Consider the following 16,031-nt stretch of genomic DNA (forward strand, 5'->3'; position numbering starts at 1 on the left):
GTGAGTGGAATGTGACTAGCTGTGTTGAGGACTGTTCCCCAAGCACAGCTGTAGCCATTTTGTTCCATGCCTGCCAACCACTTCATATTATATTCCTGATACAGAGAATAGTTTGATTCAGAGCAGAATCAAGTCGACCACATATCTTGTTTCTTCTTAAGAAATTCCACAGCCAGGCGTGGTGGCGCACGCCTTTGATCCCAGCACTCGGGAGGCAGAGGCAGGCGGATTTCTGAGTTCAAGGACAGCCTGGTCTACAGAGTGAACTCCAGGTCAGCCAGTGCTACACAGAGAAACCCTGTCTCAAAAAAACTAAAACCAAAAACCAAACCAAACCAAAACAAAACAAAACAAAACAAAACAAAAAAAAGAAAAGAAATTCCACAACAGGGCTGGAGAGATGGCTCAGCTGTGAAGAGCACTGGTTACTTGTCCAAAGGTCCTGAGTTCAATTCCCAGCAACCACATGGTGGCTCACAACCGTCTATAATGAGAACTTGGGCCCTCTTCTGGCACGCAGGTGTACATGCAGATACTCATACATTAAATAAAAATTTTTAAAAAATCCACTTATGACCAAATTAAAGATCAGTTTGAACTGATGTCTAAACTGTCAAAGTAGCTTGAGTAAAAACCAGTCACCCTACAGTACTTTCTACACCTGCATATGAGCTCATTGTGGGTTTTGCCTTTATAAACTGGCCCTGGGAAATATTTGGGGTTGCAGTCTTAGCTCCCCAAATCTAGGCTGTGTGCCTGATTCACCAGTCCTGGCTGTGCATTCACTAAACTATTCCTTTAGTAAACTGAGACCAGGGGGCTGGCAAGATGGCTCAGTGGTTAAGTGCACTAACTGCTCTTCCGAAGGTCCTGAATTCAAATCCCAGTAACCACAGGGTGGCTCACAACCACCCATAATGAGATCTGACGCCCTCTTCTGAAGACAGCTACACTGTACTTATGTATAATATTTATGTATAATAATTAATAAATCTTTGGGCTGGAGGGAGTCAGGGACTGAGTGAGTGGATTTGACTGGAGCGAGCAAAGCCAACCAACTGGAGCAAGCAGGATTGACCTGAACAGCAGAGGTCCTAAAATTCAATTCCCAACAACCACATGAAGGCTCACAACTATCTGTAGAACTACAGTGTACTCATATACATAAATTAATCTTTTTAAAAAAGAATAAAATAAACTGAGACCAGAGTGTCTGCAGTTTGTACAGTGGTTTCTTGACCATAACAAGCTGCTCCAGGTTTCTGTTGCCTTGACTTCCCCACAATGATGGATTGCAACCTGGAATTGTGAGCCAAGTCCTCACAACTAAGACGAAAGCAACTAAAGTTGCTTTGTGTGGCCCCGGCTGTCCTAGAACTCAATTTGTAGACTAGGTTGGCCTCAAACTCAAGAGATCTTCCTCCCAAGTGTTGGATTAGGGGCATGCACCACCACACCTGGCTTTTTGGCTTTTGTATGTCTGGTTGTTTTTGTTTTTTTTTTTTTAAGATTTATTTATTGATTATATGTAAGTACACTGTAGCTGTCTTCAGACACTTCAGAAGAGGGAGCCAGATCTCGTTATGGATGGTTGTGAGCCACCATGTGGTTGCTGGGATTTGAACTCTGGACCTTCAGAAGAGCAGTCGGGTGCTCTTATCCACTGAGCCATCTCACCAGCCCTGGTTGGTTTTTGAGATGGGTTCTTTGTGTAGCCCTGACTGTCCTGGAACTCACTCTGTAGATCAGGCTGGCTTCAAACACAGAGATCCACCTGCCTTTGCCTCTGTTTCCCAAGTACTAGAGGTAAAGGCATGCACCAACACCGTTGGGTTTGTTGGGGTGTTTTTTTTTTTTCTTTAATTTTTATTACATATTTTCCTCAGTTACATTTCCAATGCTATCCCAAAAGTCCCCCATAGCGCCCCCCACTTCCCTACCCACCCATTCCCATTCTTTTGGCCCTGGCATTCCCCTATATTGGGGCATATAAAGTTTGCAAGTCCAATGGGCCTCTCTTTCCAGTGATGGCCGACTAGGCCATCTTTCGATACATATGCAGCTAGAGACAAGAGCTCCAGGGTTCTGGTTAGTACATCATGTTGTTCCAACAATAGGGTTGCAGATCCCTTTAGCTCCTTGGGTACTTTCTCTAGCTCCTCCATTGGGAGCCCTGTGATACATCCAATAGCTGACTGTGAACATCCACTCCTGTGTTTGCTAGGCCCCGGCATCGTCTGTTGGGGTGTTTTTATCTTGGCAACAGGAAACAGAAATTTTGCCCATGCTATGGCTGCTTGTTTGGGCAATTCATGATAGAAGTGATATTATTTGCACGAATAAGTGATCTGAAATGGGTGACCACATACAATTCTAACATACAAGGTAACAATAACTTTCCAATTCACCAAGACCCATCAGGATCAAGGCAGAAATGGAGTGACTACCCCCCTTTTTTTCTTTTCTTTTTAAAAAAATATTATTTACTCATTTTTATTTATATGAGTACACTGTAGCTGTCCTCAGACACACCAGAAGAGGGCATCAGATCCCATTATAGATGGTTGTGAACCACCATGTGGTTGCTGGGAATTGAACTCAGGACCTCTGGAAGAGCAGTCAGTGCTCTTAACCGCTGAGCCATCTCTCCAGCCTCGTGACTACCCTTTTGAAGGACAGAATTTTACTGGCCTTCAGATGTCTTGGTTAAGGTTTCTTGGTGTGAAAAAACACTGTAACCAAAAACAACTTTCATTTACACTCTTCATGTCACAGGCTACAGAGGGAAGTCAGAAGAGAAACTCAGAGGGGCATCTGAAGTAAGGAGCAGAAGCAGAGGCCTTGAAGAGATGCTGCTAACTGGCTAGCTCCTAAGGGCTTGCTCCACCCACAGTGGGCTGGCCCTTCCACATCAGTCATTATCAAGAAGAATAGGTTTGCGCCTTTAATCCCAGCACTCGGGAGGCAGAGGCAGGTGGATTTCTGAGTTCGAGGCCAGCCTGGTCTACAGAGTGAGTTCCAGGACAGCCAGGGCTACAGAGAAACCCTGTCTCGGGGGGGAAAAAAAAAAGAAAAAAAAAAAAAGAAGAATAGGCTTGTCCATAGGCCAGTCTGGTAGGCAGTTTTTCAACTGAGGATCCCTCTTCTCAGATTACTCTAGCTTGTATCAAATTGACAAAAACAAAAAAAACCCAACAAAACAAAACAAAAGTAATCAGGACGGATGACCTATCCTGCCAGGCCAACCTGGTCAACAAAGCAAGTCCAGGACAGCCAAGGCTACACAAAAAAAAAAAAAAAAAAAAAAAAAAAACCACCCCAAATAAACAAAACAAAAAACCCGCAGACTGCAAACCAAAACAAAAGCAACAAAACAAACAAAAGAAACAGCTTTCACCTACAGACCTGGAGAATGAAGGAAAGAGGGAAGCGTAAGTCCTTCCTGGCTCTTTTTCCTCAAATGCCGCCTGTTTCAATCATTGGTATACCAACTGCAGAGAATATTCTGCTGAGACCCACTTTGTACATACATAAAGGAAAACACTCCAACAACTGAAGCATCAAAATAGGCCCTGGGGCGGTGGCACGTGTCTTTAATCCCAGCTCCTAGGAGGCAGGGGCAAGTGGATCCCTGTGAGTTAGAGACTAGCCTGGTCTACATAGAGAGCCCCAGCAATGACTATGTAGAGAGATGTTTTATAAAACCAAAGACTAATAAAAATAGGGTGCAGAACAATAAACACTTTGACATCAATTTTTGGCCTCCACAAGCATGCCCACACATGTACTTGCACACAAATGAACATATATAGATACACAATAAGTAAATAAATATATATGTGTTTATATATTTCTTAAATTAGACAAAGTATGGTATTGTGATTTGCCAAGGGGGTAGGACTAGGTTTTGGCCATGGAGCCTTGGCTATCTGTCCCCCAGGTCAACTGAAGGCATCGGGGTATGTATCTTGGAGCAGAAAGTAGCGTTGAAGTGAAGGCTGAAGGAGGAGCGGGGGCAGTGCCCGTGGGGGTGCGGGCCAGCCTGGGGGGAAGGGCTGCAAGTCCACTCTTGGAAGTGGCAGCTTCAGCACTCGGAGAGAACCATCAGCCGTCAGCTCCTTGCTCTGCATCTTGTGACCTGGATGTGGGAAGCCAGGCAAACAAAGTATAGGCTGAGGTTGGGGGGTGGGGGTGGGGATGGGGGAGACAGGGCAGCATTAGGGTCCAGCTCTTACGCCTTCGTTTACTTACTCCTGAGAAACACACCAAAGTCTTGTGCCTTGGCCTCCTGAAGACGGAGGATTGGATAGAGCCTGAAGAAGGGAGAGGATTTACTTCAGACCTTCCTTCGGTGCAACCCATGCAGGGTCAGCCCCACAGACCCGCTGTCATGCGCACCAGCGTTCCCGATGTGGCCGCAGCACAGCATTGGGCCTTAGCTGGTGGCGTCGTCGTAGGAGTGAGACAGGTAAATGCTCCTCTTCCTCCTCTTCTTCCTCTTCCTCTTCCTCCTTCCCCTCCTCCTCCTCCTCCTCTCCCATCAATGATCTCTGTTGCTGTGCCCGCCGCTTCTCACAGAAGAGATTAAGCATATCCATATGAAACAGATCTACTATCTGAGAGCGTGCCCATAATGTCTGCGCCAGTGGTGACTCTCTTCTCTCATCAGACTTAAATGGATACTCGGAGTCCTCCAGACCGAAGGTCTGCAGCATATCGGCAAGTACCTTTTTGGTTTTCTGGATACGAATTTGTGCATGTGAGCTTGCCATCTGGAGTTCTGGGATGGATACCATAGACGTCACCTGCTCCATAGACTCTATAGGCTCCACGGGTGAAGGCACGGGTGACATTTCTGATGTTCGTGAGAATGTCCAAGAGGTGCTCATGGCAGGCAAGCTTCCCCCAGAAATGAGGGAGGTTTGTGAGACCTGCCTGGAAGGCTCCACAAATATACTGACTGTGGACTGCTCCAAGGTATCCGCCTAGAGGGGAGTGACCCATAGAGTAAGGACTCTTGCACCCGTACCTCTGAAACGTCCCTCTATTAGAGTCTCAGCTCCAGAGAGAGGGTACTTCACCCAGCCCTCAAGCCCAACTCAAGTACAGCCTTCTGCTGAGTAGGGAGGGAGCTCTCAAGAAGTGTTTTGCTGGGTTGGTGAGATGGCTCAGTGGTTAAGAGCACAGACTGCTCTTCCAAACGTCATGAGTTCAAATCCTAGCAACCACATGGTGGCTCACAACCATCCATAATGAGATCTGATGCTCTCTTTTTGTGTGGCTAAAGACAGCTTTACTTACATATAATTAGACCAACCCTGGTCTACAAAGTGAGTTCCAGGACAGCCAGGACTACACAGAGAAACCCTGTTTAGAAAAACCAAAACCAAAACCAAAACCAAAACCAAAAAAACCCCTGTCTCGAAAAAACAAACAAACAAACAAACAAACAAAAAACCCAAAACAAAAAAAGAAAAGAAAAAAGCCGGGCAATGGTGGCTCAGACCTTTAATCCCGTGCTTGGGAGGCAGAGGCAGGCAGATTTCTGAGTTTGAGGCCAGCCTGGTCTACAGAAGTTAGTTCCAGGGCAGCCAGGGCTATACAGAGAAATCCTGTCTTGAAAAAACAAAACGGAAGGAAGGAAGGAAGGAAGGAAGGAAGGGAGGGAGGGAGGGAGGGAGGGAGGGAGGGAGGGAGGGAGGAAGGAAGGAAGGAAGGAAGGAAGGAAGGAAGGAAGGAAGGAAGGAAGGAAGGAAGGAACATTCTGCTTTCGAAAACTTGGGGGTGGGGGATTCCCGCGGGCACCACTCATGGTTTTCTGAAGAAGGCAATAGGAACCGCCAGCCCTTGGCCCACCAGACCTGGAGATAAATGTCTTCAAGCTTCTGTTGACACTGGGTGCGTATATTGGCCTTGGATTCAACTTTCAAGTCCTCAACCCAGGTCATAATTTCCTTGAACAGCACACCTTCTGGGTCGTGGAGCCCCATCCCCTCCAGCAGCTTCTTGAGCTCCTGCCTGGGACAGGAAGAGGTTTAATTCAAGTCCTCCCAAACTAGCCTGGGGGTGGGGTTGGGGGGGCACCTAGTGGGAGTTGAACTCACCTGCAGCTGACTGGAGAATACAGGTAGTAAGAGATAATTTCCAACACCACTTCCAGGACATCCAGGCTGCAGGCCAGGAGCAGCTGCAGTGCCATCATCACAAACTCCTTCTGTGTCTGGTCCTGCGCTCAGGAGCAGGGGACGGACCCTGGTGGGTTCTGGGATTACGTTGGGATAGGAGAAGGTGCCCTGGGGGTGGGGAGGGGCTCACCTGGAGCTTGGGCGGATCATCCTGGTTGAGCAAGTACAAGAGTTTGGCCTGCAGCCGGATTCGGAGGTTACCCGTGATGTCAGGCAACAACCTCAGCAGGGCGTTTAGAATGTTCACTCTGTCCGCCCAGGAAGCTTTTAACAGGAAGTCCAAAAACATGGAAGCCAAGCCCTCTATTGTGCCCATCTCTGGATAGGCCTGCAGGAAGATTTGATCACACCATCCAACTCCACTCTACATGCAAATTAGCCCTTGCCTTCTCTCCTCTACCCACCCCTCCCACCCCCAGACCCCCAAGTTAGGCTTCTCAGCTTCCCAGAGTCTCCTAACCTCCAGGGTAAAGATAGGGAACAGTTTTTTGAACCAGTTCTGGACCACAAAATAATGCAGGAACTTTGGCAAATGCCCATAGCGTTCTTCCAAGAATGAGCGTCCAAATTGGAGGGGACGAGAGTAGCTCTTAGTCTTAGAGGCTTCATTGCAAAGTTTTGAGATCAAATCTGTGGCGCTCTAGGGGGAAATGATTGATGCTTCAGACCCATCTCTGAGCACCAATCTCACCCTACCCATGAGGACCTAGAGTACCTACATCTGTGTCTGGTCCCCAGTGTTCTTGCTCTGTCTCCGAAGTTCGGGAAGAGGGGATCAAGTCTCTCTCAAACACTTCCTCTTCCCTTCTCTCCTCCTCTTCTTCCTCTGCGCCTTTCCTCCTTGTCAGTCGGAGCAAACCGAATAGTTTATTTCGCCACCTGAGAGAAGAATGCTTTCGGTGCCTTGACCACTGCTCATCTTCACTTTCTGCCTGCAGAGGGACATGAAGAAACATGTGGCAGGCTGTGGGGATAACAGGGCCCTCCCACAGAACCCCCAAACTCCATTTCTTGCCTTGGTTCTGCTCTGGCTAGAAAGCTCTGCTAGGGAGCCAAGACTGCTGACCTCTGCTTGCAACCACATTTGCCGCAGTACCGCAGAGTTGGGTACACAGCCGGGAAACTTGATGGGCCGAGAACGTAGCTAGATGTAGAGGCAACAGATTGGGCTGAGAGTCCGAAATCACCAAACAGTACACTGGTATAGACATTACCAGGGAGCGTCTTCAGAACCATGGGCCCCCAGAAGCCAGACTGGACTGGTAGCCTCTGTTTTCAACATGCAAATAGACAGTTTAGCTTGGGAAACTAGGAAGAGGGTAGTCTTGCGGGATAGGAACTCTAAATGAAGAAGTAGCTGGTCCCTGGTGAGCACTGACTGCACGAACCCATTCTCTCCAGGGATCTTAATCTGGTCGAGGGGGGCAGGAGAGGAAGAAATAACTTGGAGAGAGGTCAATGGGCTGGAAGGGCTAACAAGACAACTGAGGAGGACCCTAGTGTGCAAAGCACAGGGCTAGGGCCTGCCAGGGTGGCCAGTATGACCAAGTATGGGAAGATCTTGAACAACTGGCCCCACTGAACTTTGCTCTCCTGAAGCACAGGGACTCTGGTCTTCCAGATAAAAATGTTCAGGGAACACTGCTTTCAGGTAGGCTTGGCCCTTGGGTCAGAGTGGAACACAATGGCTTTACAGTAAACGGAGATGGGAGATGGGATATGCAAAGAGTAACCCCCGGAAGACACCACCTCTGGAAGGATGGAGGGGTAAGGTCTCACCCTGTAGGGCTTTATGGTAGCAGGAAAGAAGCCCATGAGCTTTGAGAGAGGCTCTGAGGGCTTTCTTTGCAGCAACAGTGGAACCTGTGGAGGGACAGGAAGTAAGAATAAAACACGACCACCAAAGCCCCTGGAACTGCCCTAGAATAGGGGCCCTCACCCTATTCTTCATGTAGTCGATTGATGTGTCCAGGTCTGTGGCCTTGACTGCAAACTGATCCCACTGCACCTGTAGGTCCAATCCGAGGCCCAGCTCACAGCTCAGGGAGGAACGTGCTAGAAGCTAGGGTACACAAGGAGTTAGAAGGTGTTGGACCAGGGAACACAATGTCCAGGCATGGGTAGATATTGGAAGTGAAGGGGACCTTACCTGGGATGCCTGGCTATGCACCCTCCGGTAGGTAGGTGGAATGGGCAAGGAGACTCGGGGAGGGCGGGCAAAGCGCTTTCCTGGAGCTCCCGGGGATTGGGGGAATGAGAGTGGGGACACTGGCTGAACATCATTGCTAAATGCAGCCTGCCCAACAATCATGACAGGTCCAGGCTGGCTCTCCTGGTCCAATGACTCCTTCTCTGTGGAAGGGGCTGAAGTGCCCCACTGCTGGGACCCCCTTTCAGGCTTTATGCCCTGGTACAGGAAAGAACAGGAGGCTTATGTCAGACAAGGTGAAGGTCCTGGCAGAGCCTGGGCCTGATTTCATACCTACCATCAGTTCAGACCCATAGATCAGATGTAAGTAATTGTCGAAGGCTTTGTGGCGCTGCTTCAAGGTTAGTGGGGGCCGAGTTGCTGGGGCCACCAGTCCTTGTATCAGTTCTTGAAGGTCTTGATCCCGGGCTATGATAGTCTCCAAGTCCTGAGGTGGAGATCGGTGGTCAGCCTATGCTTATTTGAAGACTTGCCATGTGCTCCCCAAGAAACTATTAGGGTCCCAGGCCAGAGTCTGAGAGGCTGTGGCCTGAGACTGGGCATGGGGCATGGGTGGGCAATGGACTGGCAAAGGGTCAGGACCTAAATTACCTTTTTCAACACTGGCTGCTGAGGTTCTGATCTCTTGTAATAGCCGAAGGGCAAGGCCACACTGTAGATAGGAACAAACAAAGGCAAGACTCTGGGATAGGTGGTCAGAAGCTGGAGCGAGACGTAGCCAGGAGAAAAGATTCCGGGATTGAGATGTGGTAACACCGCATAGACCCAAGAGGGACTCGGGAGTGTAGAGAACTCACACACTCCCAAGAGGCCTTTAGCTATCTATGCAAACCCTGACCCAGGCTGCCACTGCAGCCAAGTAGACCTGCCAGAGACCTGAGGCTCGCTGCTCCGCGTAGATTGGCAAGCCTCTGCAACTGGCTGGAAGTCAGTGGCTTCTTGCTGGTGAGTGGCAGTGGTGGGTCACTGATCATATCAGGGGTCTTCAGACACAATTTCTGAAGAAGCAGATAGAGCTTTGTTTCCAGGACGCAGCAGCCAGTCCCACCTTCCCTACCTTGACCTCACTATATACCTTAACTAGATAAGATGTAGGTAAATAGGTCAAATAGGACACCAGGTGGAGGCGGGAGCCTAGTGAGAAGACCAGGTCTCCATTGTTGCTGGCGAAGGCTAGGGCCTGAGGGGGACCATCAAGCTGCAGGAGCCTGCAAGAGTACCTAAGATCTAGCCACTGTTTCAAACAGTAGGAATCTGGGGCAGGGACAGGGAAGCAGAGGTTAGAAGAGCCCTGCTGGGTGCCCTCTAGCCACTAGCTGCCCCCACAACATACGGCCCCAGCCCACCGCAGCAGGTGGTTCTCCCTGGTCCATATTCGGATGGTGCAATCCAGGCTGGAGCAGGCAAATATCTTAAGGGTGGGGCAGCAGCACAGACCTAGGGGCAGACTAAGATTAGGAAGCAGTTGAGGGTGAGGGCACGGGCTTCTCCTTGGCTCTGTTCCATGCTCACCAGTGATATGGTCCATAGGGTCATCCTGCGGCCGGTGGTCACAACGCATTTTGTCACCCAGGCCAAACTGCACCAGGCCATAGGTGGCACTCTCTGGATCCTCAAAGCCTGCAGTGATGCGCTTCCCCAGGACACAGAGCATCACCACCGGGTGGCAACAGGAAAAGGTCTGTAGCAGACTCAGGCATTCCTCAGCGTATGGGAATACACGCCACATCTTTACTGTCAGGTCTCCACCTTTGGGTGGCAGGAGCCAGGGCTGGGACTTCAGGATAGTGCGTGCAGGAGCCCCCACCCCTACCCCCCAGGCCATCTTTAAGGGAGAGAAGGTACTAACCTGAAGTCACAATGCTGCTCCAGGTGGACCCAATAGCAGTCACTGGTCCTGGACTGTGTGCTTCTGTGTGAAAGACTGTTACTGATGTGCGCCAATCCAACACAGACAGTGTGCCATCTGAGTGCCCCATCACCGGAAGAAACCTGTGGGAAGTGATGGAGCCTGTTGGCCAATGCTCTGTCCCTAAGTCAGCCACAGTTGGCCTTAACTAGCCTCAGATGGAGGTAGTACTCACCTATTCTTATTTTTCCAGGCCCAGGCAATGGCACTGCGGAGCATGTCACCCTGATTATGGCGCACAATCTCCCAGCAAGCGAATGCACTTCGAGGATCTGTAAGATGGCTGTAGAGGTGCAGGCAGCAGGGCTGCGGCGCTGGGGGTGGAGGTGGACGCAGGCGGTGTACCACCACCATCGGGCAGCGTGCGGCATTGGCGCGCACTAGGTGCCCTGAGCGTGTTAGCACCCACAATGCTTCTCGAGACAAACAATAAGCCACCCCAGCTGCACAGTCCTCCGGTTCCAACAGCAGTGAACTCACAGTTCGTCCTGTAGTAGCGGACACCAGGTGGACCGATCCATCTGCGCAGGCGCATACAAGGCGAGCAGGCAGAGATGGATCAGTTGGCGCTGGTAGCACTGGCGCCACCTGTATATGGAGCACTGGTGCGGATAGCTGTGCTAATGGTGAATAGAGGGTACGCACACGCCATAGCTCTATGCTTTTTGAGCAGAGAGAGAGCACCGGCCAGCCAGGACTTGCAGGAGCCAGCAAATGGCTCACTTTCTCAGAGATTACGTCTTCGGTCCAGCAACCCAGAGTTACCTCTCCTACCTGAGCTGCGGCCCGCAGGTCCCATGTGCGAATTGTCCCGTCCTGTGAAGCAGACACTGCCAGCGTGCTATTTGGGAGCACTGTCATAGCTGTCACTGGACCTGCAGGAGAGGGGAAGGTCATTTTGGTGCATCATAGCTTAAGGAGGGATTCCTGGGATGTAGCCAACACTGGAGAGGGGCAAGCTTAGGATGAGAAAGAGAAGGGCTGCAAAAGCTGCCAGCCTGACACACCTGTGTGTCCTACAAACACCATCCGGATCTGCCAGTCAGCCTCCCACACTTTCACAGTACTATCCCGGGAAGCTGTAACCATGGCGTCCATCTCCTCACAGTAATCCAGGTCTGAGATGATGCTAGAGGTGGGGAATGGGGGTGGGGAGGGAGGTGGGGGGGCAGTGGACTCAGCTCAGCCCGTCTGTGGGTCCTATAGCCCCTGCAATAATTGGCTCTCCTTAGGGGATCTGCCTCCCATCCACCTGTCTCGAATCCCCTCACGTTTTATGCAGATCCTGGCTAACATTTATGAGAGCCCAGTCGTCCAGATCAAAGGTGAGCACCGCCGAGCCATAGGCAGCAAAGCAATGCCAACTGCAGTGGTCAGGTTCCAGCCCTAGGGCCAGGCACTTGAACGAGCCAGACAAGCCCGGTGGTGGTCGCAAAGGTGAACCACAGGGTACCAGACAGCGACCACCTGAACGGAACTTCCAGAGCTCCAGGCTGCCACCCATCTGGGCCACAATCAACAGACTCAGGCTGGGCACTGGTAAACAGCAAAAAGGTTCCTGGTCCAGTGACTTGTTCACCCGTGGCTTGCTTAGCCAGAGCAGGTGCAAGTCTGGCCCTAATATGCTTAGTCCAGCTGGACCCCAGCCAACAAAGCGGCCTATCTCTCCCAGAGGGCCAGGCACAGTCACAAGCCCGTTAAGTATGACAGGAGGCTTCAGCTTTGCCTGCTCCCAGCCATCCTTCGTATGCTGATGCAGGTAACCTTCCCCATCGAGTACCATGAAGCGTTCACCCACTGGATCCTGCGCTACTGAGCACAGTCCAGCTTCCACCTCGAGGTGACGCAGTGGCTCCAGCCCATGTGTCATGCGAGCGACCCGCAGCTCTGCTCTCTTCTCCTGCAGGCCAGAGTAGACAGATGTACGTGTGAGCAGTGGAGGCATGAGCTCTTCTGCCAGGGAAACTCGAAAGGACCAGTAGAATCAGGGCCCAGTATCTCTAGGAAAGAGCCCAAGGAGAAACCTCACAGAGAACCACACCTTTTCTACAATGTCGTGGAGGTATGCACGTAGGTGTAGCCACAGCAGTCTGGCACGGCGACGCAGTGACATATTCTGCCATCTCTGACTATTGGTAAAGAGATGCGGGACCTGTGGTCCCCCCAACAGACCCAGTTCTGTAAACCAGTAGAAGATGCACTGTCACCACGGCCTTGTGCCCCAAGCAACAAGGAGCCCTCCTCTGACGGTCATGCTGGGTCAAGGACTGCCCAGGGGAGTTACACCTTGAGGACTGAGTAAAGCCTGAGGAACATCTGTCTTCTAGAGGGGTGCCCGAATAATGCTAGGTGCCCTCACCATTTTTTTCTATGAGCACCCCAGGATCTGGGATATCGTAGATGTCATGATCATAAACATCTACATCCAGAGCTAAGTGGTCACCCTCGGATGAATAGTGGTTGCCTGTTTCTATTAGCCTGTCCTCCATGTCTACCACAGACAGTCCCAGAGCTGAGAGATAGTAACAGCTCTGAGACTAAGTAACGGAAAAGCAGCCAGCAGCTGTTGCTAAGATACCAAAGCTACCAGCCCCGCCCCACGACGCAGGCCCCGCCCCACGACGCAGGCCCCGCCCCCACAAACTCCCAAGTTCCATCTAAGTCACAGAAACTTTTATTGGAAACAAATGAGCTGCAGCAAAGTGACACTCAGTGCATGTGGCCCACCTGGTAAAGTGGGAGACAAAAGTGGGCACCAGAAGCCGGTCAAAGACCAGACCCCATGAACACTGGGCACCACTTATAGGGCTTCAAACTACTGGCCCTTAGAGCTGGAGTGTACAGGCCCAATAAGAAATACAAAAATAAACTCTGTGGTCCAGCTGTCCTGTCTGTGACAGGCTGTTGGTGCAGAGCAGTCCCGTTTTCTATCAGACCCCGTGCTGTTTAATCCAGCCACAGCATGGGCAGTAGGAGCCTGCAGGGGTGAGTGGACATCCACAGGCTGAAACCAAAGGGCTACGCAGGGATAGCCTTGGACAGCGCCAGGACGGTGTCAGTGCCAAGGCATAGCCAGCATCTGGGGAAGCTCTGGAGCGCCTCAGGTAGACAGGTCCAGGGACTGGTCAGAGCTGGATGAAGCTGAGACCTCTGCTTCTTCTCATCACATACAGATCACTGGGACCCTAGGCAGAAGTTGGCGCACAGTAGGCCTTTAGGAGATAGCACCCAGACCAGACAGAAGGAACCCTGATCTGTCCCACCCATTCCAGGCTCCCAAGGATAGCGCCATGGCCACAGCCACCACCACACCTGTCTTCCTCCATGGTGCTGGTCTCCTCTGCCCTGCCCTCACCGCCTCCACCTCCACTCTCTTCATCAGCCTCCTCTGCCCCCAGTTCCAAGTCCAGTGCATTGCCTGCCTCTGAGGGTGTGTAGGTGGAGCCACTGGGTGGGAGAGAGACAGCAGACTTAGAATCTCCTTTTCCAGGCTGCCCCAGGGAGAGTGGACCCACTTAAGGAATGATCTGAGTTGAAGAGGGAACTGGAGAAGGTGAGGTGGCAAAGTACCAACCTGATGGAGCGGCAGCTAAAGAAGACGATTCGCTTCAGTCTCTTATTGTAAAAGAAATAGTTGAATGACCAGAGGCTTCCATCTTCCCCAAAGGGGTCCGAGTCTAGATCTGGGTTATAGCTGAAAAGAGAAAACAGCAGAGGGTTGATGAGGTCCCCACTGCCATACACATGTGCATGCCCAGCTGCAAAGACGTGAGCCCACCTGTAGATGTCACACTCAGCTAAGCAGATCTCCTCATCCACTGCATTCCACAGCTGTGGCTTCAGGGCCTTGAAGTCTTCACGAACAGCTGAAAACAGGCTGCAGTTGACTGCATTGACCACCTACAGGAGGTGACAGTCAGGGGTGACAAGGGTCCAGGGCAGCAGGGAGAGCCCAAGAACCTACACCAAGTGGGGATGGCAATGAGAAGGACCGCATGCATGGCTTGGGGCCCTTCTGTCCATCCTTACCCAGCGGAGGCTTGGCTCTCGGCTGAATTCATGACTTCTGGCTGTGCTGAAGTCATAGTCTGGCCGGAAGGACTCATTGAGGGTGGCAATCAGATAGAAGAGGGTCTTGCGGCTGCACTTGTCGCTTAGAGGACTCTCATCCTCAGCACCCTGGCTCTTGCTCAGTCTGAACAGAGATAAATGTCAGCCTTGCCCACTGTCCCACATACCCCAGAAGGTAGTCTCCACTTCAGCTTACCTGCTGGGACTGAGGCCTGAAGTTTGGGGTGGGGACAGTGCCTCCAACACATGGGGCTGGCCCTCCTGGCAGAACTGCTTGAACATATGTTTATCATCTCCCGCCATCTTACACGAGTAGCTTTCAATCCTAAAGAACACAGGCAGAGTCATGAAGCATGCTAATCCCGAGGACCACGATAGTGATCTCTGACAGACTGATCCCCAGAGCCTCCAGCCTCACCTGCCAATAATATGGGCATCTCCAGTCTCCACTGTCAACTGTGAGTTGATGGCCTCAAAGCTGGAGTTCTCCAATAGCTTCATGTCCTTTGGGAAGGGAGATTCTTGTGCCAGTGGGACTAGGGCAGCACTACCTGGGAATGTGGGAAGCCAGCATGGCTACCTAGCTCCAAAGGGCTCCACTTTCAGCCTTTCCACCCACTAGCAGAGTACTGTTTGCAGCTCGAGCTAACCTTGAGTCCACCATGGAGCTCTTCTTCCTCACCTTACCTGCCCCTGAGAACTCAGCACTGGCTGACAGGGAAATGATCCTATCACCTGAGCATGGCATGTCCAGGTTCTAGCTCAATCTCAAGTACTACATATACTGGGGCTGGCTGGGGGGCCCACCCACTCTCGACATTCCTACTCCATTGGCATTCTGCAGGCATCCTCAGACTGTTATAAGGTCCTCAATAAGAACCTGCTATCCGGTTCGGAACCGGGCATCTGGGGTTTCAAGCCTTGAGGGTCACCTGTATGGGTGCTCCTCCCGGATTCTATGGGTTACTTCACTGCTTCCTGTCAAGAGGAAGAAACCCAAGAATTCTTCAATTCTATTTGCAAGTATGCCTAATTCGTACTTCGTACGTCGAAGTGTGTAGGATGGGCGGACACACCACCTCTGCTGGCTCAGGCCAGCGGTCTCCTGGCATTGCTGCCCTGCAAGCCTAGAGGCACCAACAGATTCGTAGCGGGAAACTACAAGCCCCAGGAGGCAGTGCACCAAGAGAGGCGCTCCGGTCCCAAGCAGCATTAGAACTACAAGTCCCATGAGGCACTACAGCAGCGCGAGGCCCGCCGGGGACTGTGGTTCCCGCAAGCCCGGACCGCTTGGCGCACAAGGCGGACACCCACCTGCCAGAATTGGGCAAGATCAAGCCAGGCTAGACGGGTTGCTTAGTGTCGGTGCCGAGGTGACGGCGGCGCGGGCTTTGCGCAGCGCGGGTTCCTCAGGACTGGAGGGCGGCGCCGCGGCCTCCACTCGGGCCGCACTGTATCCGGGGGAAGAAGCTTCGCGGCGACGTCCCGTTACTCCAGGCCCTGCCGGCCCATACGGGCTGCAGCCACGACATAGCCTCGCCCCCCTGCAACGCCCGCTTTCGCGACCGACCTGCCGCGGACCGCCGAGATCGTACCAGCCAGAGAACGAAACAGCGACCTCCGCCTCCCCCGACCCGACAACAACAAGCGTCCGACG

At 51.7% G+C, this 16,031-nt stretch overlaps 2 protein-coding genes across 4 annotated transcripts; both read right to left on the minus strand.

Moving 5' to 3' along the window:
* Positions 1–3,832: 3,832 nt before the first annotated feature.
* Positions 3,833–12,871, minus strand: Wdr97 (WD repeat domain 97). 2 transcript variants are annotated; one of them, XM_021184280.3, is made up of 24 exons: positions 12,663–12,871; positions 12,345–12,481; positions 11,575–12,203; positions 11,311–11,432; positions 10,479–11,178; positions 10,244–10,386; positions 9,907–10,143; positions 9,741–9,831; positions 9,470–9,602; positions 9,271–9,392; positions 8,986–9,046; positions 8,672–8,821; positions 8,335–8,592; positions 8,125–8,247; positions 7,965–8,048; positions 7,201–7,329; positions 6,905–7,117; positions 6,646–6,825; positions 6,316–6,513; positions 6,105–6,226; positions 5,862–6,018; positions 4,399–4,985; positions 4,252–4,313; positions 3,833–4,138 (listed from the first exon to the last, which is right to left on the minus strand). In XM_021184280.3, exons 1-24 carry the CDS (start codon positions 12,790–12,792, stop codon positions 3,942–3,944), a joined length of 4,965 nt encoding a protein of 1,654 aa, XP_021039939.1. In that variant the 5' UTR covers positions 12,793–12,871; the 3' UTR covers positions 3,833–3,941. The 2 variants fall into 2 exon arrangements, with proteins under 2 accessions (XP_021039939.1, XP_085687689.1); XM_085831563.1 differs by having other exon boundaries at positions 4,016–4,172.
* A 90-nt stretch (positions 12,872–12,961) lies between these two features.
* Positions 12,962–16,018, minus strand: Maf1 (MAF1 negative regulator of RNA polymerase III). Of its 2 annotated transcripts, none has more exons than XM_021183454.3 (8): positions 15,689–16,018; positions 14,793–14,878; positions 14,571–14,699; positions 14,333–14,498; positions 14,082–14,203; positions 13,878–13,997; positions 13,616–13,750; positions 12,962–13,488 (listed from the first exon to the last, which is right to left on the minus strand). In XM_021183454.3, exons 2-8 carry the CDS (start codon positions 14,873–14,875, stop codon positions 13,467–13,469), a joined length of 777 nt encoding a protein of 258 aa, XP_021039113.1. In that variant the 5' UTR covers positions 14,876–14,878; positions 15,689–16,018; the 3' UTR covers positions 12,962–13,466. The 2 variants fall into 2 exon arrangements, with proteins under 2 accessions (XP_021039113.1, XP_029325702.1); XM_029469842.2 differs by having other exon boundaries at positions 14,793–14,925; positions 15,689–16,017.
* Between the last annotated feature and the right edge of the window lie 13 nt (positions 16,019–16,031).

This window comes from Mus caroli, unplaced genomic scaffold (genome assembly GCF_978045245.1).
Source record: "Mus caroli unplaced genomic scaffold, Mus_caroli_1 scaffold_16, whole genome shotgun sequence".
NCBI lineage: Eukaryota > Metazoa > Chordata > Mammalia > Rodentia > Muridae > Mus > Mus caroli.